This window comes from Acipenser ruthenus, chromosome 14 (genome assembly GCF_902713425.1).
Source record: "Acipenser ruthenus chromosome 14, fAciRut3.2 maternal haplotype, whole genome shotgun sequence".
Classification (NCBI taxonomy): Eukaryota; Metazoa; Chordata; class Actinopteri; order Acipenseriformes; family Acipenseridae; genus Acipenser; species Acipenser ruthenus.
In genome coordinates this window covers 1,473,772-1,499,184 of record NC_081202.1, presented here as the reverse complement: position 1 = coordinate 1,499,184, position 25,413 = coordinate 1,473,772, and the positions used below count along the sequence as shown (strand labels likewise).

The 25,413-nt window shown below is 50.1% G+C and overlaps 1 protein-coding gene across 3 annotated transcripts; it reads right to left on the bottom strand.

Annotated features, from left to right (window-relative positions):
- Window positions 1-93: 93 nt before the first annotated feature.
- On the bottom strand, window positions 94-24,335 carry tubgcp6 (tubulin gamma complex component 6). 3 transcript variants are annotated; one of them, XM_058985501.1, is made up of 26 exons: window positions 23,910-24,335; window positions 22,394-23,234; window positions 21,977-22,140; window positions 21,111-21,324; window positions 20,097-20,270; window positions 19,446-19,567; window positions 18,653-18,734; window positions 17,828-17,937; window positions 16,118-16,209; window positions 15,316-15,455; window positions 14,382-14,531; window positions 13,793-13,874; window positions 13,244-13,332; window positions 12,839-12,954; window positions 12,180-12,318; window positions 11,752-11,874; window positions 9,281-11,237; window positions 8,906-8,964; window positions 8,196-8,394; window positions 6,226-6,394; window positions 5,001-5,142; window positions 4,456-4,650; window positions 3,554-3,686; window positions 2,956-3,169; window positions 2,232-2,425; window positions 94-646 (listed from the first exon to the last, which is right to left on the bottom strand). In XM_058985501.1, the coding sequence occupies exons 2-26, from the start codon at window positions 23,162-23,164 to the stop codon at window positions 555-557; spliced, it is 5,922 nt and encodes a 1,973-aa protein (XP_058841484.1). In that variant the 5' UTR covers window positions 23,165-23,234; window positions 23,910-24,335; the 3' UTR covers window positions 94-554. The 3 variants fall into 3 exon arrangements, with proteins under 3 accessions (XP_058841484.1, XP_058841483.1, XP_058841485.1); XM_058985500.1 differs by having other exon boundaries at window positions 23,989-24,335; XM_058985502.1 differs by lacking the exons at window positions 21,111-21,324; window positions 21,977-22,140; window positions 22,394-23,234; window positions 23,910-24,335 and adding an exon at window positions 20,391-20,549.
- Between the last annotated feature and the right edge of the window lie 1,078 nt (window positions 24,336-25,413).

Sequence of the window (25,413 nt, the reverse complement as noted above, 5' to 3'; positions counted from 1 at the left end):
ATCAGGCTTCAGGGTGGACTGGCTGCACTGACATAATGAAGAAAAAACCCTGCTGATTGGCGAAGCTTTTATAAATGAGAGGTTTAAAAATGGTTCCAGTTCTTAGTGCCAAATTTATTGTACAATCTGTCGTTTACACACAGGGAAAGATAGGAGCATGCAGCACACTGTACCTCGGGGATCGGGCATGTCAGGGTTATGTACACAGCAGCTGGTTATATATATATATATATATATATATATATATATATATATATATATATATATATATATATATATATATACATACATATATACATATAAAGAGAGAGAGAGAGCAAGAACGCGAGATTGAGGGTGTGCTCAAGCAGTTCAAGCCTATTCAATACTTTTAGCATCCCAGCACGATTGCGCGAGGTCACTGCGCTGTTCAAATGATACACAGTGGTTTAGAGAGTGCCTACCAAACCCTGTATAGCAGTGATCATTAATCGAAATATAAGTAAATAGTCTTTGTGAAAGTTGCAGAACCATGAAATGTATTCAGCTGTTCTATGCTGAACGCTCCTCTCCCCTCAGGAGTCCTGGTAGTAGCTGTTGAAGTTGATTCGCAGAAGGAAGTCCTCCAGGTGTGGCTGGTAGCCTCTGTTCACCAGCTTGGTCACCACTGAGGGGAAACAAACAAACACAGACACTTCAGAAACAGTTTTCTGGAAATGTAAAAAACATATCTGGTACAGATTAGTGATTCCTACTGGACAGGAATCAAGGTTACGTTATCTAGTTTTTCCAGGACACCCCTAATCAGAACTGTGTAAAGCATTGGCAATCACATGCAATACTTCCCCATGCACTGTCAGCAGCTCAGCCCTGCACTCGACACCCCCCACAAGGACAGCGGCTCAGCCCTGCACTCGACCCTCCCCACAAGGACAGCGGCTCAGCCCTGCACTCGACCCTCCCCACAAGCACAAGGACAGCGGCTCAGCCCTGCACTCGACCCTTCCCACAAGCACAAGCACAGCGGCTCAGCCCTGCACTCGACCCTCCCCACAAGGACAGCGGCTCAGCCCTGCACTCGACCCTTCCCACAAGCACAAGCACAGCGGCTCAGCCATGCACTCGACCCTCCCCACAAGGACAGCGGCTCAGCCCTGCACTCGACCCTTCCCACAAGCACAAGCACAGCGGCTCAGCCATGCACTCGACCCTCCCCACAAGCACAGCGGCTCAGCCATGCACTCGACCCTCCCCACAAGGACAGCGGCTCAGCCCTGCACTCGACCCTCCCCACAAGGACAGCGGCTCAGCCCTGCACTCGACCCTCCCCACAAGCACAAGCACAGCGGCTCAGCCATGCACTCGACCCTCCCCACAAGGACAGCGGCTCAGCCATGCACTCGACCCTCCCCACAAGGACAGCGGCTCAGCCCTGCACTCGACCCTCCCCACAAGCACAAGCACAGCGGCTCAGCCATGCACTCGACCCTCCCCACAAGGACAGCGGCTCAGCCATGCACTCGACCCTCCCCACAAGGACAGCGGCTCAGCCCTGCACTCGACCCTCCCCACAAACACAAGCACAGCGGCTCAGCCCTGCACTCGACCCTCCCCACAAGGACAGCGGCTCAGCCCTGCACTCGACCCTCCCCACAAGGACAGCGGCTCAGCCCTGCACTCGACCCTCCCCACAAACACAAGCACAGCGGCTCAGCCCTGCACTCGACCCTCCCCACAAGCACAAGCACAGCGGCTCAGCCCTGCACTCGACCCTCCCCACAAGGACAGCGGCTCAGCCCTGCACTCGACCCTCCCCACAAGCACAGCGGCTCAGCCCTGCACTCGACCCTCCCCACAAGCACAAGCACAGCGGCTCAGCCCTGCACTCGACCCTCCCCACAAGGACAAGGACAGCACAGCAGCAGCAGGTCCAACAGACACATTTAAGGTGGAGCTCATTCTGTAATTCAGTTCATCTGATGAAAATTACATTCAAAATGACTTGTTAATTAGTCACTCACTGAATTTATCATACCTCAAAACACAGGGGTCGGATGCTAATCCTTAAGTGTGCTAGTGGCTTATTAACCACATGTCAGATAACACTACTGCTGAGTGTCTGGATGAGTTCTGTTAAATAAATAGAGAAATATCTGCTGCTCTGCTGACAGGAACCCATTTAGTCTACACCCAACAACCTATATTCATGACTTGAATACGAGAGAGAGAGGGAGGGAGGGAGGGCAGGGTACCTTTGAAGAGGAAGTGTGAGTAGTATTTGAAGGTGCGGTAGGACTGCTGCATTACTCCGAAGCTGGGGTGCTCCGCTGCCCCCTGCTGGCTGCTCCAGGGCTGGGAGATGAGCTGAGCACGGAACTTGAGGATCAGACTGAAAATGCTGTGGATGATGTTCATCACCGGGGCTGCCTTCTCCGTCAGGAGACCTCTGAGAGACAGAGGGGAGGTCAGGGAGAGAGGAGAGACAAGAGTGGGTGAGTGAGGAAGACAGGGAGTCAGGCTGGGAGAGGGGGAAAGTGCTGTTTGTGAAATCTCATCCAAAACATCTGTTTTGAAACAAAATAACATAACAATTGTAACAAAATGTCAAAATGTTTTTATATTAAAACTACTGTACTAACTACTATTTTAGACCACACTGCCTCCTTCAGCCCCTCAGCTCTAACCACCAGACCACACTGCCTCCCTCCCAGTGCCTCAGCTCTAAACACCAGACCACACTGCCTCCTTCAGCCCCTCAGCTCGAACCACCAGACCACACTGCCTCCCTCCCAGTGCCTCAGCTCTAACCACCAGACCACACTGCCTCCCTCCCAGTGCCTCAGCTCTAACCACCAGACCACACTGCCTCCCTCCCAGTGCCTCAGCTCTAACCCCTAGATTTCTTCTCTCCTCATTTTTCAGCTCTAACCCCTAGACCACACTTTGTAGCTGTGTGGGAGTCGGTTTTCCTCCCACCTGAAGATGGCCCTGTTGAGATAGTCTGCGTGAGTGCGGTGGATGTCGTCCAGGTTGGCTGCGCTGCCCAGCTTGGTTCTGAACTCGCTCCAGGTGACGTGCAGGATCTGGTTGGCGATGTAGCCCTGGATCACCTTCACAAAGTGCTGCATCTCATGACGATAGAGCTGCAGCTGTCTGAATTGCACAGAGCTGCCAGCTCCCTTCACCAGGGCTGGGGGAGAGGGGAGGGGGGAGCAGGTGGTAATACAGAGAGAGGAAGGGGAGTAAAACACAAGATTAGCGAGAGAAGGAAGGGGAGTGAAAGAAAAAGTATTCCAGCAAAGTAACTAGAAGGCAGAGGGGAGGCATACATGAAGGAAAAACTCTTAAGTCAAGGAGGACGCATTAATTAGACCTCCTATCTTGTCAACTGAATTCTGAGTATTTAAATGTTTTTTTTTTTGTTTTTTTTTACAAATTTAAAATACAAGTAAAGAACACAAAAGGGGGTTAAACACATTGTTAGTGCTACAAGAGGTATAGTGAAGAAGAAAATGAAAAATAATTTAAAACCTTGGTTGGCTCTGCTTGGGAGGTACATAGTGTGGCCCCCTACCTGCCCTCTTGAGGTGGAACCAGACGTCGCGGAGGGTCCAGACCATGTGCTTGAGCTGCAGCAGGAAGGAGAAGATGCGGTTGTACTTGTTCATGCAGCTGTCAGTGATCACGATGTTCAGGGGCCAGTCCACCTGCAGGGGGAGGAGCAGCTTCAATAACTGCAGATACTCTCCCAGCAGGGAGGGGAATAACACTCCCATTGCACAGCAGTTTGATCCATCCCTGCTTCACTAGGAGTTTAATAAGACTCACCTGAGCTTGTTACCTACACACTGGGGTTAATAAAGCTCCTAGTAAAAACTGGAATGGGTGAAACTGCTACGAGTCTTATTTCCATCCCTGCTCCCAGGAAGCATTGCCCCCCACACTGCGCTGATACAGACAGGCACACTTATCTATTGTAGTGCTAGAAAAAACAACAACTTGATAATAAAACACTACACCTGATAGAGTTTTCTATCCAAGGAATAATTTCTACCTAGAAAAGCCAGCACTCTACCCATGGAAAAAAGTAGGCAAGCAAAGTGAAGACCTGAACTTCATGTACAGTAACTGAGACTTACTTGTTTTACACCATGCCAGTGTGAGTGTGAGAGTGTGTGTGTGTGTGTCCGTGTGTCAGTGTGAGAGCGTGTGTGTCAGTGTGAGAGCGTGTGTGTCAGTATGTGAGTGTGTCCATGTGTCAGTGTGTGAGCGTGTGTCCGTGTGTGAGTGTGCGTGTCAGTGTGTGAGCGTGTGTCCGTGTGTGAGTGTGTGTGTCAGTGTGAGAGCGTGTGTGTCAGTGTGAGAGCGTGTGTGTCAGTGCGAGAGCGTGTGTGTCAGTGTGAGAGCGTGTGTGTGTCTAATCGCTGCGTGTGTATGCGTAATTGTTGTGTGTGTAATCACTGCGTACTCCTGCACCTTGTATCTCAGCTCCAGGCAGGCGAGTGCGTCAGGGGCGTGTGGGTGGAAGCTCTCTGGCAGGAAGCGCAGTGCGAAGGTCAGGTTGGCTGCGAGCTGCGAGTCCCCGTGCAGGCTGTACTGCAGGGACTTGTTCAGGATGGAGTTCAGCACGAGCGGGTTCAGCAGCTCTCCAGGGGTCTGTCCCGAGCCCAGCTGAGGACGTGAGAAACACACACACACACTGAGTGAGGGGAAACTACCCAGGGAAGCCTCTGCACCCAAACTGCTGCTCTGGTGTTTAGTGCAGTTGGATGTCGTCATGACTGTTCACATGATAATAAGTTCCCTCATTTTGAAGAAACATCGGTCTGATTCCCAGCTTTAGTTCTAAGGGATCACAGTCCAGGTCTCTTTTGTTTCAACCAGTGGCCATATATTTATTTTCAATCTACACTACTTATCATATGACAGCATATACACTTAACCTGACTGCAATGCAGTTTGAGACTAAAACATGAATGTGGCCTATCCTGGGCTCAGGAGGCCTGTGCTCACGCGGGTACCTTCTCAAAGAGCAGGTCGCTGAGAGACTGGGCAAACTCTCCATCCTCCATCAGCAGGAAGTGGCGCAGCGCCTCACAGTGCCTCTCCACGTTCAGCTCCATGAAGTAATAATCCACGATGGCCTTGTTCACCAGGAACACGCTGCGGGACAGAGAGGCAGAGGCACGCTCACAGATACCGCAGGGAAAAATACACCGAAATGAAACAATATGTCAATTTATATCTAGTGTTTATGATGAATCCTTGCAAAATGCAATTACTTCTTTGTTATCTAAAAAAAATACCAAGCAAATAACCAAAAGATCACCACCACTGTTGCTACTGCCAATAGGACAAATGGGAATTCATTTTAAAACCTTTATCATCATAACTTTATTATTATTATTATTATTATTATTATTATTATTATTATTATTATGTATTTCTTAGAGAATCACAGTACAAGTATGAATACAATTAAGAGCAAGATAAAATACAATGACTTCGGTTCTAGCAAGTACAAGTATATGACAAAATACGATTCAGTAACGGAGCAGATAACAGTGTCAGTGATAGTTACATCAGGATACGATTAAATGCTAAATACTACAGATTAAATAACACTTGTGACAGATTACAGTACTCTGAAGTACAGGATTCAATGCAGTAAAATAGGGAGCAGATAAGAGCAAGTAAAGCACATTAAGGAAGAGTGATAAAGTGTCCAGAGGGAAAAGAGGAGTTCTACAGGTGCTGTCTGAAGAGGTGAGTCTTGAGGAGGCGCCGGAAGGTGGTCAGGGACTGGGCAGTCCTGACATCTGTAGGAAGGTCATTCCACCACTGCGTGCAGGAGTACGCAGTGATTACACACGCAAAAATTACGCATACACACGCAGCGATTCTATGTTTTGGTGCTGCTTTTGTTTTTTGTTTTTTAAGGGTAGCATTAGGCACAAGGACAGATGGACAGTGCTGTGATCTGACATGTATGTGATTAATTATGCTTCACAAAGCTCACAGACCAGCAGCGGGAGCAAGCCAAAGCAACACAGCTTTTACAGGGCTGTGGTTCAGACAGACAGACAGCCCTGTAAAAGTAACAGTTTCACCAATCCAGGTTTTAATACCACAGCCACAGTGTAGAGGTAACAAGCTCAGGTGTGTCTGATTAAACTCGTAGCAAAACCAGGAATGGATCAAACTGCTGTGCAATAGGAGTCTTATTTCCGTCTCTGTGGTACTCACTGTGTGAGGAGGGGCGCGGTGACAGAGTGCTTCATCAGCACGGGCAGGGACACCATCTCACTCAGCTGCACGGCCGTGGTGTCCGTGGCTCTACGCAGAGACGGGTCCACGGGGAACGCGTAGGGGCCGGCCGTCACCTGGTGCAGGAGGTGGGAGTCGGGCGCTGCAGCTATGAGGAGCAGGGAGGGGAGCAGAGTCAGCAAACCCGGCTGCACACGAGGGAAGAGAAGCAGTGCAGTACAGTGCACAAAACACCACTGTACCACATTCACACAGAACAAGTGGTACTGAAAAATAAACTGAACACATGGGCCACATTCTAAATATTGTAAAGTAACACTGTACCTAAGTTAATACTGCTTCCCTGTTAAACAAATCACACACGGATCAACTGGACGGTTGTCAATTACAAACAAGCTTACCAGCGCTGTGGAGTTGTTACAAACAAGCTTACCAGCGCTGTGGAGTACATAGTACTGTATGTTGTATATTTAAAGATAAAGGGGTTGTATAATAACATTTCAGGAGGAAGATGGTTTCTTGATTGGGGAAAATTGTTTAAACAATTATCCAAACAATTCAAAGTAAGTTTGGATAATAGAGGTTTTACTGTAATATGCACATGGGTATGTTTAGACAAAAAGATGTGGCTCTGCAGCACGGCACTGCAGCCCTTCTTGTGTCGCTCGCCGTCCTGTCACACTGCAGTGCGGACGAGAGATCTGTGCTGTCACATCGGAGTGCGGACGAGAGATCTGTGCTGTCACATCGGAGTGCGGACGAGAGATCTGTGCTGTCACATCGGAGTGCGGACGAGAGATCTGTGCTGTCACATCGGAGTGCGGACGAGAGATCTGTGCTGTCACATCGGAGTGCGGACGAGAGATCTGTGCTGTCACACTGCAGTGCGGACGAGAGATCTGTGCTGTCACACTGCAGTGCGGACGAGAGATCTGTGCTGTCACACTGCAGTGCGGACGAGAGATCTGTGCTGTCACATCGGAGTGCGGACGAGAGATCTGTGCTGTCACACTGGAGTGCGGAGGAGAGATCTGTGCTGTCACATCGGAGTGCGGACGAGAGATCTGTGCTGTCACACTGGAGTGCGGACGAGAGATCTGTGCTGTCACATCGGAGTGCGGACGAGAGATCTGTGCTGTCACATCGGAGTGCGGACGAGAGATCTGTGCTGTCACACTGCAGTGCGGACGAGAGATCTGTGCTGTCACATCGGAGTGCGGACGAGAGATCTGTGCTGTCACATCGGAGTGCGGACGAGAGATCTGTGCTGTCACATCGGAGTGCGGACGAGAGATCTGTGCTGTCACATCGGAGTGCAGACAAGAGATCTGTGCTGTCACACTGCAGTGCGGACGAGAGATCTGTGCTGTCACACTGCAGTGCGGACGAGAGATCTGTGCTGTCACACTGCAGTGCGGAGGAGAGATCTGTGCTGTCACATCGGAGTGCAGACGAGAGATCTGTGCTGTCACATCGGAGTGCAGACAAGAGATCTGTGCTGTCACATCAGAGTGCGGACGAGAGATCTGTGCGGTCACATCGGAGTGCGGACGAGAGATCTGTGCTGTCACATCGGAGTGCGGACGAGAGATCTGTGCTGTCACATCGGAGTGCGGACGAGAGATCTGTGCTGTCACATCGGAGTGCGGACGAGAGATCTGTGCTGTCACATCGGAGTGCAGACGAGAGATCTGTGCTGTCACATCGGAGTGCAGACGAGAGATCTGTGCTGTCACATCGGAGTGCAAACGAGAGATCTGTGCTGTCACACTGCAGTGCGGACGAGAGATCTGTGCTGTCACATCGGAGTGTGGACGAGAGATCTGTGCTGTCACATCGGAGTGCGGACGAGAGATCTGTGCTGTCACATCGGAGTGCAGACGAGAGATCTGTGCTGTCACACTGGAGTGCGGACAGAGAGATCAGTGCTGTTGCAGTTGATTACTTACTCATTAGGTTGTAGCTGTCCTGGTACTGCTCCACCTGGTACTGTGCTGCCAGGGAGTGCAGGTACGCCTGCTCCCTTGGCCACTCGGGCCCCCAACCCTCCCCCTCTCCCCACGGGGGGCCCTGGCAAAGCAGGCTCTCCACACTGGCCTCCATCTGCTCTGCTGTCAGGCCTCTCTGAAGCACAGCAGCCTCTTCACTCTGACAACAAAACAGCAACATCTCAGGACCCGATTCAGAGGACAGAAGTAAAACATAAATGCTGGGCGAGCGAGAGCCCTGGAGCGACAGCCTCTTCTCATACATTTGTGCAGCTCGAGAGCCTTCATGCTGCAAACCTACAGCAGCAGCAGATGTCTCCTCACTATATGGTACTGAGGCTGGGTTAAAGAGCAGCTTCTGGATTATTATTATTTTTGTATTTTTTTAATAATTAGAAAGACACAGAAAAAGAAACTTGTCAAAACGTCTGCCTGCTTGCAAGGACTGTAGAATAAAGCTCATTGTAAAGCTTTTAATGTTTCAAACTGCTATGTATCACGAGTCTTAGGTAAAGAAAGATTTATTTCTATGAAATACAAAACAGACTCAGCTTAGACAAGGTCAAGGAGGAGATCATTCAAAATATGCAAGTTGAACCAAAGTTTGCAGGGTTTGGTATACTTTACCTTCCCCTCACCCCTAACAGAAGAGATCCTATGCTGGGTCTTACCTGTGCCAGGGCGCCCTGCTCTCCTCTCTGCGCCCATTCTGAGGTCTCATTCTCAGCACCTTGAACACAAGCACATTCCCATCAACTCTGCCAGCAAACACACCAGGAGCAGCGAGAAACACTCACTGCTTAGGATTAGCTGGCAAAGAAACAGCATCAGCAGGGGCGATGATATCGAGAAAGTGGCATGTGGTGCAAAACTTTATAATAAAACTATTTAGAAGACATGTGAAACATTGGCTGATTTGGTTCGATATTAAAAGAGGACACTCCACTGCTTTTAAATCAGTTTCATGCACAACTGGAAAACTAAAAACGTAATCAAACCACTGCCAGTCCCACTCCACCCCAACTCAGACACATTCCCACTCTTACCTGGTCCTGTTCCAGGCTCTGTGTTCTCTTCTGGAATGCTGGATAGGGCATCACTGCTGCAAGGTTTAAAAGGCTCCACATTTGAGAGCAGCTTTCCCAGTCTGAAGTGGGACTGGGAAGCGTGCCCGTGCGAGCTCCACCTGGGTCTGGAGGGCTCCTCGTCAGCTGTGTACTCCCCTACTTTGATGCTGGAGTCCGACGCGTGCCCGTGCACACTGCAGTGAGGGCTTGTCTGCTTGCTGTCTGACACGTAACCTCCAACTTTGATGCTGGAGTCTGACGCGTGCCCGTGCACACTGCAGTGAGAGCTTGTCTGCTCGCTGTCTGACATGTAACCTCCCACTTTGATGCTGGAGTCTGACGCGTGCCCGTGCACACTGCAGTGAGAGCTTGTCTGCTCGCTGTCTGACACGTAACCTCCCACTTTGATGCTGGAGTCTGACGCGTGCCCGTGCACACTGCAGTGAGAGCTTGTCTGCTCGCTGTCTGACATGTAACCTCCCACTTTGATGCTGGAGTCTGACGCGTGCCCGTGCACACTGCAGTGAGGGCTTGTCTGCTCGCTGTCTGACATGTAACCTCCCACTTTGATGCTGGAGTCCGACGCGTGCCCGTGGACACTGCAGTGAGAGCTTGTCTGCTCGCTGTCTGACACGTAACCTCCCACTTTGATGCTGGAGTCTGACGCGTGCCCGTGCACACTGCAGTGAGAGCTTGTCTGCTCGCTGTCTGACATGTAACCTCCCACTTTGATGCTGGAGTCTGACGCGTGCCCGTGCACACTGCAGTGAGAGCTTGTCTGCTTGCTGTCTGACACGTAACCTCCCACTTTGATACTGGAGTCTGACGCGTGCCCATGGATACTCAAATGAGGTTGAACTTGATCAACGTCCAAGACGTCCTCTCCTACTTTGATGCTGCCTTCAGACGCATGTCCATGAATGTCAACCCTGGGTTTGGACGGCTCTGTGTCTGACATGTACCCACCAAGTTTAATATGTTCCTCCGATGCATGGCCTTGGATGTGCACATGTGGTAGGATGAGTTCCTTCTCAGATGCCTTCTCCATGATGTTTAGATTTTCTTCAGATGCCTGTCCAGGAACACTGGCCGTTGATCCAGGAAGCTCTGCAACATGCGCATACTCCCCTAGCTGGACACCAGGTGCTTGATCATGCAGTTCTAGGACCTGCTCGGAGATCCCTGGATCAGGGTCACCCTCACTAACCTCTGTGATTGCTTGAAGAGTTTCACTGTGGACTGTGGGTTTAGACTCATCCCCTAGCTGGATGGTGGCCTCCGACACATGCCCGTGAACGCTCGCCCTGGGTTTAGACGGCTCCACATCAGACGCGTACTGCCCCAGCTGGATGTTGGACTCAGACGAATGCCCATGAACATTTACCACTGGTTTAGCCACCTGCACCTCGGATACATTCTGCCCGACCTTGATGTTGGCCTCCGACACATGCCCGTGAACGCTCGCCCTGGGTGTAGACGGCTCCATGTCAGACGCGTACTGCCCCAGCTGGATGTTGGCTTGAGATGTGTGTTGGTGAGTGTTCCAGCGTGGCCTGAGCCTGGCTCCCTGCAGGGGGCTGTACGGGGCGCTGAAGTCATACTCCTGCTGCAGACCGGAAGCCCCTTCAGGCAGCTCAGAGCCGATGTCCAGCAGAGCTGCGTCCACAGCGGACACCACCGGACAGGTGCCAGCAGGGAGATCAGGAGTTTCTTTGGGCAGAAAGTCGTGAATGTCCAGTGGACCCGGGGACTCGAGTCTGGCTTGGGGCTCCTGTTCCCCCAGTTTGGGGGGCCCAGTGGGGTGAGCAAGGGGGTCCCCTGGAGCCTGCTGTACACTGTCTGGGGTTGGCTTCTCCGATTCCTGGGGCTCAGCCTCCAGCGCAGGAGGGTGCTCTCTGGGAATACTGGGATCAGAGGACTGGGGCTTCAGGATCTCCTGCAATAACAGCAAACAGAGGTTACCTTTGGCCACCTTCTAGTACAGAGGAGTAAAGGTTAGGAAAAGCCTAACATGACTGACACTAAGGTTCCCTTTAGTGGGAAAATCCTAAGTATATAATGGCTGGAAAATGTATAGGACACATAATGGGGGCTCAGTGATACGTCAGATTTTCATTGGGAAGGCATGGAACTGACGAGGGACAGACCTCTCCACTCTCATTCACCGTTTTTCACATTTAGGAAGGTACGTGACAAACAAAACCCATAATGCACTAGGACGCAGAGATAAGGCTTTGAAAAACACATGTGCCTCGTTTCCAATCATATTCCCAATCCCTCTACCCAATTACAGTTACAGATTCTCTACATCTGAAACCCCTCCGTCCTCACCATGCTACTCCAGAGGTCAGTGTTAGAGGCAGGTTATCATAACACCTCCCACCGTGGAGGGTTACACTGCAGGCTCATGCTAGTATGAGATGCATCGTTTCTGGGAAGGACACACTAACCTGGGCTCCCTGCTCCCCAGAGTCTCCCCTTCCGCCTGCCGGGAGTCTCCTCTGTGAATCTTCCTTGGGAATGATATCCAGCTGCTCCCTGCGCTCTCCCAGAGGGAATTTCTCCAGCATGGCCTGTCAGAGGAAACACAAAGCTGGGGTTGAGCGCCTGACTCAGACAGCGCTGCACAGCCACCCATACACCATGCTGGTTACAGCCCTGCAGAACCTGGAGGATCACCCACGTCGTCAAACTTTTACATGAACGGATTACCATTTATACTTGGAATCTAGCAAACGTAACAATCAAGTGAGTTAAAACTCACTCAAACGACTGAACTGTAAAAAGCCAAGTCAAGTAGGCTTCAGTGTAGGCTGTGGAAGGCACCAGTGGAAACGTTTGTCAGCTTGACTTGGTTTCCTTCACTGCAGTGGCTCACCTGGATGTGACTCTGCTGCCGCTGCAGGAAGCTGTTGCGCTCAGTCTCCAGCCGGTGCCTCTGAACCTTCCACAGCGCTCTCCGCTCCCGCGCAGCCGCCTCCTCCGACAGCCGGCTGTAGTGTTCAATCAGCTCTCTCCTGGGGAAGGGCACAGCGCCGCAATTACACTTGAAAACTAGATCACATTGTCCTCCCAGTTCCTCAGCTCTAACCACTAGTCCACACTGCCTCCCAATTCCTTAGCTCTAACCGCTAGACCACACTGCTTCTCAGTTCATCAGCTCTAACCACTAGATCACACTGCCTCCCAGTTCCTCAGCTCTAACCACTAGACCACACTGCCTCCTAATTCCTTAGCTCTAACCACTAGACCACACTGCCTCCCAGTATCCTCAGCTCTAATGACTAGACCACACTGCCTCCCTCCCAGTCCCTCAGCTCTAACTACTAGACCACACTGCCTCCCTTCCAGTCTCTCAGCTCTAACCACTAGACCACACTGCCTCCCTCCCAGTCCCTCAGCTCTAACCATTACACCACACTGCCTCCCTCCCAGTCTCTTAGCTCTAACCACTACCCCACACAGCCTATTCTTCAGCCTCATGCCCCAGCCTGCTCCAATGTACCCATGCAGTACCTAGCAAAAACAGACACCCACCTGGCCTGGCTCTCCAGCTGCTCTTCCAACGCCTGCAGCCTCCTCTCTCGGTCCCGGAGCTCACGGGTGAACCCGAAATCGCTGTCCGCCTCCTGCTGCCGAGCTGCAGAGCGTCGCTGAGAGACGGAAGAGAGAGGGAGAGGGAGAGACGAGAGGGGAGAGGGAGATTAAAAGGTACTCAGAAATGCTATCTGTAAGAACCCTACTCAACTCTGAATCGTCAGCATTTAATAATCTTGGTCTAAATACATCAAGCATTATAAAGCCATACCATCCACAATTATAAAACCCTCACTAGGGCCAAATTTAGAACGACACAGTGGCTGATTAAGCTCATAATAAAACCTGGCATGTGTGAACTTCTATGGAATAGGAGTCTTATTTCCAGACCCCAAGGCGCCTCACCTCCTGCTCCACCTCCAGCTGTTGCTTCAGCTCCTGGAATCGCTCCCGTTTCTTGGCTTCCTGGGCCAGCCGCTGAGACACCTGGCGCCCTGCGGAGGAGACAGATAGGGCTGGTCACTGCAACCCCCAGCAACCCCGAGCAACCCCCCTGATAACAAGATGCAAAACTCATTACTGCGGTAAAACAAAACAAAGAAGGATCTGATCCATCACCAGTCACTCTGTATAGCCAGAAGGAGGTAACTAGTGTAGAATCTGTCTAAAGTTGTGAAAACATGGATACAGGACACCCCTGATTCACCATTACCAGGCACAACACAAAATCCCCACTAGTCACCCTCCTGAAGTCCCCAGAAACACAGCGGAGATGCACATTCCTCCCTTATAAAAGTTTCTGATAGTAAAAGAACAGCAAAGTCTAATATAGCACAGTGAGAGCATGGTAACGCATAGGTAAGCATCATAAAGCACAGAGAAGTATGGCAAACCATGGTACACTTTTCTAAGGGCTCTTAGACTGTTTGAGCAAGGGAGCCGGCCGCTACGCACCTCGAACGGTCTCCAGCGCCTTGGCAGTCGTCTCCCGAACCTGCACGATGAGATCCTGCCTGGCTAGCTCTGTGCGGAGAGCCTGTGGGGGGAAGCAGACAGGCAGTGCTGAGCATTTGGGCACAGGCACAGGGACACTGCAGGGAAGGCATTCCACAGAGCTACACAAAATACCTTTCTAAAATTACAGAGGCTGAGAGCACCGGAAAGCAGTGCAGATTTAAACACAGCGACATCTCAATCCCCTGCCATACTGTACCACTGCCATGTACACAACATGATACACCGGTGGCAGGAACATGAAAAATCGATATGTATTGTAACAAATGCATCTGCACAGGCAAATCAAATTTGGGCAGGAACAGGGTTGTTTCTTGCTTGTAACTAGCGCCTTTCCCTACTGACACATCATGTAGTGTAAGTGGGGCAGTGTAAAGGTGGCGTCACTGTAATGTAGCTTTTTAACAACGTATACAGATTTAGGTCTCGGGGGAAGCAGACTGTTTCTGTTCCCCATTGATTAGAGTTTGGGGGGGTGGGGGGTGTGCAGTTCATGTCAGAGTGAGGCAGAGGCCCCTCCCTGCAGTACCTTCTCCTCCCTCTTGATGGCACTGTAGCGGGCGATCCTCTCCATGCGGCCCCTGTACACTCCGCAGTCCCTCTCGATCTCCTCCAGCTCCTGCAGAGAGAAGGTGACAGCGATGCGCGGCACCGGAAGCTCTGACCAGCAGATATAGTGCTGAGAGAGAGAGAGAGAGAAAGAGAGGGAGAGGGGGGAGAGGGAGAGCGAGAGAGGGAGAGGGAGAGGGAGAGAAAGGGGGAGAGAGAGAGGGAGGGAGAGAGGAAGGGGGGGGAGAGAGGGGAGAGAGAGAGAGAGGGAGGGGAGAGAGAGAGAGAGAGAGAGAGAGGGAGAGTGAGAGAGGGAGAGGGAGAGGGAGGGAGAGAGGAAGGGGGGGGAGAGAGGGGAGAGAGAGAGGGAGGGGAGTGAGAGAGAGGGAGGGGAGAGAGGGAGAGGGGAGAGAGAGAGGGAGGGGAGAGAGGGAGTGAGTTCACATTAACACAGGAGAAAGGTGCTTCCTGTAATACAATGGGTATTAAAGAGTTATACTAGGGCCTGGAAGGCAGTGGGATCAAGTGCTTGGAGCCCAGGGACTCCCCTTCCTTTGTTTCAGTACAAGGATGGAAATAAGACTCCTATTTAATATGTGCCTGATTATTCCCAGTGTACAGGTAACAAGCTCAGACGTGTCTTATGAAAAAGCCATAGTAAAACCAGGAATGGATCAAACCGCTATGCACCGGGAGTTTTATTTCCATCCCTGCAGTATCGATGTAACCTAACAGACAGCACGATATAAGGATGCATTTAGTCTATACAGTGGTAATGAGTCATTAAATACATTAGGGGTGAAAGTGTGAGGAAAAGGACGATGGCAGATGGAAAGGCAGTGCAGTATAGTGGAAAGTGCCGGCTTGGGAAGCAGGATCAGGTGTTTGTGCAGCAGGGGGCTGGCTGGCCTCACCCTGGGGCAGCAGACTCGGAGGAGGTTGATGGTCTTTCCACTGACGTAGATCTCGTTCGCAATGTGTCGCAGGAACACAGGAACACAGTCCTCCACGTCCTTCGAGATCAGCAAGTAGCCCTGCGTCCAGAAGTGTTTATCTGGAACAGAGACAGTAAAGATACGCCCTGTAGACTCCAGACAATGACAATGAGCCGGATACTGCAGCAGGCCTGCATTGGGTCTTTGTTACCAGATTTACATTCTTACAGCTGCAGAACACTGATCGTTTGGTACTAGAGCACTAACACTTTAAATGAAGTAGCGAAGTCATCGGCGTGGATACTCTTCTGGTGCTATTCCGCACGTGTTGTTGCTGCAGCTTGTTTTTGCTCATGCTTAGGTTTTGCTCATGTTTTGCTATACTGAGTACCTGCTTTTCTTGCTGGTAAAAGCGATCACCTCGTTCTACTGTAACTTCTCACGAGACAGCCGAGGTGGACACTGCTGTGTATGTCATTTTGACACGACACATAAAAGGCTTTTAGAAATGTCTTTGAATCCTCTTAACATGATAAAACTTCCTAAAAAAAAAAAAATTGAAGATGTGTTGATTTTTTTTTTTTTTTTTGGGAGCCTGGCAACCTGGCAGATGCTGAGTCTGTCTGTCTGTGTGTGTCTCTGTGTGTGTGTGCGTCTCTGTCTGTCTGTCTCTGTGTGTGTGTGTCTGTCTGTGTGTCTGTCTGTCCCTCTGTGTGTCTGTCTGTCTGTCTGTCTGTGTGCCTGTGTCTGTCGTGGGTCCCTGGCTCTGCTGCACACTCACCTCTGAAGCTCAGGTAGTCTTCGTTCACCTGGATCATGAACTCTCCGTAGACATCCCTGAACACGCCGCTGTAAACCCAGTCGTAGATAAACCTGCAGGGACCAGCGGAGTAAGCAGGTGATTCAGAGGGCTGTAAGGACACTCTAATGTCATGATACGATGCTGTGGCAATGTGCCCCGTCCCTGTGTGCATTTGTGTGTTGCGTGCGTGTGTTAATGTTGGTGTATAGATTGGTACACGGGATATAAACAGGTCTGTGTTTCACGTGTGTTTAAAGTGTATAATTATATTTAGGCACGAGGATGGCACATCACTTCACGTGCAGATAAAATGTGTATAATGTGTGGCACGGGGTTGCACGTAATGAATTCACGTGCTGGGATTCAAGTGAGTAATTAATTAGTAATTGAATCCCAGCACGACAGTATATATAGATGCACGTTTTAGTCACTTGGGGTTGGGTGTTCGGAAGAGGAGAACGGGTGAGAGAGAGAGGAGTAAAAGTAAAGTGAAGTAAGATAGTAAATATAATAGTTGTTTGTACTCACCGTGTTTGTTTGTCTCCGTGCACCGTTTGTTAAGTGTTTAGTCCGTTTTGTTTATATGTTTCTTTTGGCTACCAGTGCCGTGTCCTGTTTTGTGCTGTTTACAACCCTTTTATTTGTTAAATAAACGCTGAGTGCAGCCATTGCACTCAGCTCATCATCACCACCGTCTCTGTCTGTGTATTCCTTTTCTGGTCTGACGCCACCCACTCTGGCCGTCTATATATACTATTGTGCTGGGATTCAATTACTAATTAATTATTCACTTGAATCCCAGCACGTGAATTAATTCTGTGCAACCCCGTGCCACACATTATACACATTTTATCTGCACGTGAAGTGATGTGCCATCCTCGTGCCTAAATATAATTATACACTTTAAACACACGTGAAACACAGACCCGTTTATATCCCGTGTACCAATCTATACACCAACATTAACACACGCACGCAACACACAAATGCACACAGGGACGGGGCACATTGCCACAGATGCGTATCCCCATTTGCAGGTCTTGATACCATACGCATCACGCTACATGTGATGGGGCTGATGGGCTACTTGAATGATAGGATCAAATGATCAATTAATGATGGGCTGCTAATACACTGAGCTGTGCTGTCCTTTTGGTTTTGAATCACTATACAAACGATACAAACCTCTATTACGAAACGATAAACGCTGTTTGTTCATTCAGCATTGAGGGAGATAGAAATGTGGCTGCCATTCTGAACTCATCAGTACATGTTGGATATTTTTCACCAGTGGAATATTTTTGCCATTTGGAAACAAATTCAAACTAGATACAATCCTCTTGAAATAACATCTCCATCTTTATCATCTCCATCTTTATTTATTTACTGTAATTAACCCCAGGTCTGGTGTGTGTGTGTGTGTGGTGTGTGTGTGCGCACACAGGGGGGGGACCCACCTTGTGTAGGGCTCACAGCTGCTCTTGAGCAGGGTGGTGTGTGTGTGTGTGTGTGCGCACACAGGGGGGGGACCCACCTTGTGTAGGGCTCACAGCTGCTCTTGAGCAGGGTGGTGTGTGTGTGTGTGTGTGCGCACACAGGGGGGGGACCCACCTTGTGTAGGGCTCACAGCTGCTCTTGAGCAGGTTGGTGTGTGTGTGCGTGTGTGCGCACACAGGGGGGGGGACCCACCTTGTGTAGGGCTCACAGCTGCTCTTGAGCAGGGACAGCAGGACCGGGTAGTTCTCGTTACTGCAGTTATTCTGGGCCTCGTTATACAGGTAAGACAACAGCTTCACTCCCTGCAAGACACACAGTGCAGAGAGGGGTTAGTGTGTGGAAGGGAGCAGAGCATAGAGCACACGCACACGCACCCACACACACACACTGTGCAGAGGGGTCAGTGTATGGAAGGGAGCAGAGCACAGAGCACACGCACACACACACACACACACAGGGTGCAGAGAGGGGTCAGTGTGTGGAAGGGAGCAGAGCACAGAGCACACGCACACGCACACACACACACACACACACACACACACAGGGTGCAGAGAGGGTCAGTGTGTGGAAGGGAGCAGAGCACAGAGCACACACACACACACACACACACAAACCGTTTGCATCTTGCAAATCATCTTCTGCAACACAAATATAAGCGAAAAAATCTGAAAACAGCAATTGCTGGCTTTAACAATTCATCCGATACCAGTTAAAATAAATAAATAACAATAATCCCATCCAGACAGGCTGTGGTTGCTTTCCAGCTCATTGTAATAGTTCTACACTCTTTCTTCTTGAGTCTTGATGAAATAGAGAGCACCTGGTTATCACTGTAAAATAAACAAGAACGTTTGAATTCCTATTTACACGACACCAGTCTGAACTCGGGACAGTCAGGGGATCTGAACACTCCTGTACCAGTTATACTTGAGGAGGACAGTCACTCCTCTCACACCACACCCTAACCCTGCAGCTCTGCAGTAAAGAACAAGCCTAGAGCAGAGCGTTGGGACTCACCATGGGGAAGGAGGCTGCAGCCCCTCTGTTCAGGCCCTGGGCTCCAGTTCCACCCCCACACCAGCACAGCTCCGAGAGGTACCTGCCGAGACAGACAGGCTCGCTCAGCAGCGTACAGCACCCTGTTCACTTCATACTCTCAAACCTGCCTTTCTGGTGCCCTGGCACTGGGAATCAACCAGCTCCAACATGCTCGAACAGGGCACTATCTGCTATTAGACACTGGTAAAAAAGGGAGATATCACACCTCCTAACAGGGAAGACTGTATAAAGCAGAACATCATTGCATTTGTCACTTTGAAATAACCTTCCATACGTGAAACAGCGGAAGACATCCTGCTAAATTAGGACTATGCATTATTGCTTGCTTTAAGTTGAAGCAGCAGGGTGTACAACAATATATTGTAAAATGATGTCAGTATGCCATACAGAAAATAACAGATCTTTTTAAAAATATATGTATTTTTTAAGACCACTTCATTTCAGTGTACATGGTCTGCTTTAACATCCCTTATAAATGTTCCCCATAGTAAAGGCACAGCAAAATGTAATAAAGCACAGTGAAAGAATGGTAAAGTACAGGTACGCATTGTAAAGAACAGCGAGGTATGATAAAGCATATTATAAACCATGGCAAACCAGGGTAAACTATGCTAAATGCATAGCATAACTATGGGAAAAGCACAGAAATACTGTGGTAAACGCTTCGAAGGGATGAGCTCCTGAGCAGTACTGCAGATCCCTGATGATCTCTGCTGCAAGCCTGGGCGGAGGCCCGTGTGGGGACACTTACCGGAGCTGGCGTCCCAGCTTCCTGAAGAGGAACACGATGGTCAGGAGGCTGAGCGTGGGGGGAGTGGAGAGGACACAGGCGCGGTAGTAATGGAGGTATCGCCGCACTCCACCGGTAAACGCCTGCAACACAGACACAGCCCCCTGATCAGCACAGTCACAGTCAAGGGGCTTCTATCCCAGGACAAGCCGTCACAGAGGATCGGAGATTCTTATCATTACTGTTAGCATTATTATTGGGGTGTTGTGGAGAGGCGCTTGAGTGCAGGATCACAAAGCCACAGAGACATTCCAGGCAAAACCAATTCAAAGTAAAATAACTTGAAGAGGAGGGAAAATAATAATAATAATAATAATAATAATAATAATAATAATAATAATAATAATTTGTAAAAGCTTTCATTTCTGTAAATCAGCTCTTTATTGAAATTAGAAGAGAGTGCTATAAGAGTGTGAGAGAGGTATGAGTGGACAAGGAGGAGGAGTCCCTTCATTACAGTAGGAGTCTTATTTATATCCCTGGTGTAGGGTGAAGTAGTGCTGTTAGTGAATACTGTATTCAGAGAGTGCAGTACCTGGAAGACAAATTCAGTGTGATGCGTTTGGTTAAACTGGCTGCAGGGAGAAGGAGGGAGGAGTGTTTGCACGGTACCTGGAAGACCAGCCCCTTTTTGTAGCTGGAGTCCAGGACAGGCTGCAGGGAGAAGCGGCTCAGTCTCCAGTAGTGGGTCCCGTACTCTGCCAGCTCCTCCAGCAGGCTGGCAACACTGTCCGGGGAGGTACCGGACACATACACCCCTGGCATCACATGGAACTCTAATGCAGACTGCAGTGCAGGACACACAGAGATACAGTGTTACTCATCACAGAGACACACACCGGGCAGGACAACACAGTTAATTAGATTTAATACAGAGCATGTACATTGTAAGGGGGAGCTGGCTACCTGGTCCAGTGAGAAGGTGTCAGTCTCAGTGAACACTCACACACAGATCCTCACAGCCTCCCTCCCTGGTACCTGGTCCAGTGAGAAGGTGTCAGTCTCAGTGAACACTCACACACAGATCCTCACAGCCTCCCTCCCTGGTACCTGGTCCAGTGAGAAGGTGTCAGTCTCAGTGAACACTCACACACAGATCCTCACAGCCTCCCTCCCTGGTACCTGGTCCAGTGAGAAGGTATCAGTCTCAGTGAACACTCACACACAGATCCTCACAGCCTCCCTCCCTGGTACCTGGTCCAGTGAGAAGGTGTCAGTCTCAGTGAACACTCACACACAGATCCTCACAGCCTCCCTCCCTGGTACCTGGTCCAGTGAGAAGGTGTCAGTCTCAGTGAACACTCACACACAGATCCTCACAGCCTCCCTCCATGGTACCTGGTCCAGTGAGAAGGTGTCAGTCTCAGTGAACACTCACACACAGATCCTCACAGCCTCCCTCCCTGGTACCTGGTCCAGTGAGAAGGTATCAGTCTCAGTGAACACTCACACACAGATCCTCACAGCCTCCCTCCCTGGTACCTGGTCCAGTGAGAAGGTGTCAGTCTCAGTGAACACTCACACACAGATCCTCACAGCCTCCCTCCCTGGTACCTGGTCCAGTGAGAAGGTGTCAGTCTCAGTGAACACTCACACACAGATCCTCACAGCCTCCCTCCCTGGTACCTGGTCCAGTGAGAAGGTGTCCGAGGCCACTCCGATGAGCACGTGCAGGGTTTTCTTGACGAGCTCAGCCTCGCTGTGAGGCCCCTGCAGGGGGGGTGTCTGAGGGAGGGTGGTGCTCAGGAGCCGGATCTCTCCCTCTCGAACCTGGTACAGCCGGTCGAAAGCCTCCCGCCCGGCCTCTGTCAGGTAGGGCTCCTCCTTCTTCCCGGGGGGGCTGTGGGGGACAGGGGTGAAATGTGACAAACCATACAGCGACAAACATCGCAAAGCCAGCCTCAATCAATCTGTATTAGAACTGAAAAAATAGTGCAATTGTTTAATGAGGAAAAACCTACTGGCATTCCAGTTAAACCTTGGAATATTGATCTTTAAGGATCCCAATGATTCGGCATAAACAACACTGCTAGGTAACCCATTCCACCCCCTCACCACTGTCTGTGTAAAGAAGTGTCTACTACCCTCTGTCCTAAGTCTGTCTCCACTTAATTTCCAACTGTGTCCTCTGGTCCTGGTTTCATGCTGCACTAGACTTGTGATCTGAATTGCTCTTCTACACTCTATATCCTTGCATCCTTCTTCCCTCAACCGAGTCTAGCTTCCCTGAGAGCCAAGAGTGAACACCTGACACTGATCTCAGCATGCAACTCATCCCACCCCCCACGCCTCAGTTATCCCGTCCCTGCAGGGATGGAAATAAGACTCCTATTGCATAGCAGTTTCACCCATTCCATGCTTAGACGCTTGATTAACACCAGTGTACAGGTAACACATTGGGGTGTGTCTTATTAAACACAGTAAAACCAGGAATGGATCAAACTGCTATGTAATGGGAATCTTACTTGCATCCTTGCCCTGTGATGACCTACCAGCCCACTCTCTCCCAGCACCGCCTCTGGCTGGGCTCGTAGCTGAGCACAGCATTCCACACGTCAATATCAGGGGTCAGACTGGGCTCTGACTGGGAGTCGGGGCTCAGGTTCGAAGCTGACTGGAACCCCTCGTCTTCAGACTGGTCTAGACTAGGAGGAACCTGTGTCAGAGACATACAGAGGCTTAGACTCATCGACAGACAGAAAAAAACACATTGCCAGGTAGGCATACAGAAAAAGAGACAGGCTGTGATTAACAGGCAAAAACTTTAACTCAGACGTATGGGAAATAATTAGGGAGGTATTTGCTAGATGCTAATCGCTCCTCTCATCTCAAATAAAACCAAGTAAAAAGATCACTGTTGATTGTACTGTGGATTCCCACTTGTGTCTCAGTGCGTGTCTCTCACTCACCCGGATGGCCAGCCCGGTGAGCTCCGCGTTGCTGGGTACTGGGGGCAGGTCCAGCCGGATGTCCATGTCCGCAGTGCGGGTGTGCACCAGGGCCCCGAACAGCGAGAGGCGTGTCTCCCGCTCATACCGCTCCTCGCCCTCACCCTCGCCCCTGCCCAGCGGCCCCAGAGCGATCAGGCCAGTCCCGGGGGAGGCCTCCATGGCAGCCAGGGTCCTGTGCCGGCTCTCGGCAGCCCTGCACTCCTCCCCGCACACCAAGGACCAGGCCTGGGCCTCCAGCAGCCTCAGCTCGGGCCCCTCGTAGCCCCCCAGCTCCAGGCGCCGGCCCACCTTGCGGCTGCGGCAGAAGAAGTCTCTGCTGTGGCTGGGGGGTGGGGGGGGCACGGAGCCGGCCAGGTGCACCAGCAGGTCGAGCACAGCGTCCATCTCCGAGCCCCCCAGCAGTCCCCCCAGCAGCTCCTCCAGCCGCTCAGCCTCCCCTCCACGGCCTGACACACGCAGGTTGAAGGACAGCATCAGCACCTTGTTCCTGGCAGGGATCAGGGGAGGCGCGCCCTCACGGGAGGGGAGGGGGGCGTTGGGTTTGGTCACCAGAGGGTCCTGGAAGAGCCGGGGCAGGAGGGCTCCATAGGCTCTCCGCATCAGCTTTCTCCTGAGCGCCTCCCTGGAGACTCGGCCAGCACCTCCCAGCACCCCCTTCCAGGACAGGCCAGCCAGTTGAGACTCACACAGCTCGCTGACCAGCTGAGTGATGCTGCTGCTGCTAGTCATGGCTGTCTCTTCACACCAGAGCCACAGCAAACAGCACCGGCATCCCCAATCTCTCGGGGTCGATAAACACCTGAGATAACAACACGAGCAATGCAAACATGTTAACATACAATCATTCTCCATACTTTCACTGCCAAGCTATTCATTTAGAAAGTTTAAGCTCTATTATTATTATTATTATTATTATTATTATTATTATTATTATTATTTGTTTATTTAGCAGATGCTTTTATCCAAGGCGACTTACAGAGACTAGGGTGTGTGAACTATGCATCAGCTGCAGAATCACTTACAACTATGTCTCTAAGTGACTTGCTCAGGGTCACACAATGAGTCAGTGGCTGAGGTGGGATTTGAACCGGGGACCTCCTGGTTACAAGCCCGTTTCTTTAACCAGTGGACCACACAGCCTCCTAGCGTTGACTTTAAGAATCTCAACTCTGTGAGTCTGTCATTAGGGGATGGATATAAGACTACTACTGCATAGCAGCTTTTCCCATTCCAGGGTGTATTAAGTAGCCACAAATTATACATCCAGGAGGGCACTCAAATGAGCTAGCTGCTTAAAAAAAATACTAAGAGTGAGAGGATGGCAACTTAAATAACTATTAAAACAGCCTATATTGAAATGGTTTAATTAGTCTTATTGATTATTTAACATTTTGTCCCGGTTTTCAGCTTTGAAAATCTGTTCACTCTATATGTGAACTAGTTACTACTAGCTAGACTTGCCATGATACGGTACCTTATTATATGTCAGACGTGCAGTTCAGGGACAGACAGACAGACACGCAGACACGGACAGACTTTCCATGATACGGTACCTTATTATATGTCAGACGTGCAGTTCAGGGACTCCGATGAAGCTCTTCTTCGAAACTTAAACACAAACTGTATTTCGAGACGGTTCTTGTTTTATTACGAAGATCATTTTAATAATGATACTGAACGGTGTGCTCAATGTCTCACCGCATTCATTCCACACTCTCGTTTATAAAAGAATACTTCATTTGATTTTTACAGCAATTTTAATTAGTTTCCAAAATACGCTTTTTATTTTTCTTTTTGACACCAAACCCGACTCAATTGCCTTAGCTACCGCTCCTCCTCAACCGCCCGCGCTGCCGATCCCGCCCACACCTTCACTTCATAGGCCAAGAGGAGTACGGCTTGCTGTCTGGTTGGATAAGCGTTTCCATCAGTACTCCGGCAGTTCCTTTCTCTCGTTGATCACATTGGCCGGTGGAAATGACACAAAACACTCTAATTGGACAATATTATTTATAGCCACAGCTTTCATTGGCCAATTTCTTGAGCCCGTCTGTGTATTGGTCGAACGCTCAGTCTGTCACTACACTACAGAAGCGCAGTTGGCGGTTACCCGCCGCTGCTTTGGGGTTACGTCACTCTGTTTACACATTTGGGATGCGCAGGAGTGTGGCCGCGCTGGTCTAGAGGCAGTCATCGGGAACATTTTAAAATCCTTCATGTGAAAAAACACTAACATGGCTTAATGTGCATAATGTGAGGACAAGCTTAACACTTCCCAATACTGTTCCAAAACTGGGGTTCTCAAGCCATTATCTTAATAATCACATTCAGCTACATACAGGCTTGCCAACTTCCCCATAATCCCGCGACATGAAGACAGGTCAGGTTTTTCAACTCGACGCTGTAAACAGCAAAGACGAGAGCATGTTGTGAATCTCCATCGCGTTTGCAGGGAAGGCAATTAAAAAAACAACCACGCTGATGGAAGTGCAGGATTTGCAGAAAGTTTGTCTCCTTAACGTGTGTCATAATAGTTTTACTTAGAATCTATGAAGAGCGCGTTCTTGTGAACCTTGTTATTAACAGTAAAACCCCGGAGATTATGTGAAGAAGAAAAAAAATTACAACAATGTTGCAGGAATACACACAACAGCAATAGATGAGCAGTAACACAGGAGAGAGCGTGGGTAGTGCTGATGATATACAACACACACATCAGGTGTGCTGTGATGGATAGGGAGCAGGAGAGGGCTGATGATATACAACACACACATCAGGGGTGCTGTGATGGATAGGGAGCAGGAGAGAGCGTGGAGAGGGCTGATGATATACAACACACACATCAGGTGTGCTGTGATGGATAGGGAGCAGGAGAGGGCTGATGATATACAACACACACATCAGGGGTGGGGTGATGGATAGGGAGCAGGAGAGAGCGTGGAGAGGGCTGATGATATACAACACACACATCAGGGGTG

Coding starts and splice junctions, on each gene's coding strand:
- tubgcp6 (XM_058985501.1), bottom strand. CDS start 23,164: ATGACTAGCAGCAGCAGCATCACTCAGCTGGTCAGCGAGCTGTGTGAG. Junction 12,955..13,243: donor AGCTGGAGGTGGAGCAGGAG/GTGAGGCGCCTT, acceptor TCCGTCTCTCAG/CGACGCTCTGCAGCTCGGCA. Junction 5,143..6,225: donor ACCGCGCCCCTCCTCACACA/GTGAGTACCACA, acceptor TCTGTCCCGCAG/CGTGTTCCTGGTGAACAAGG.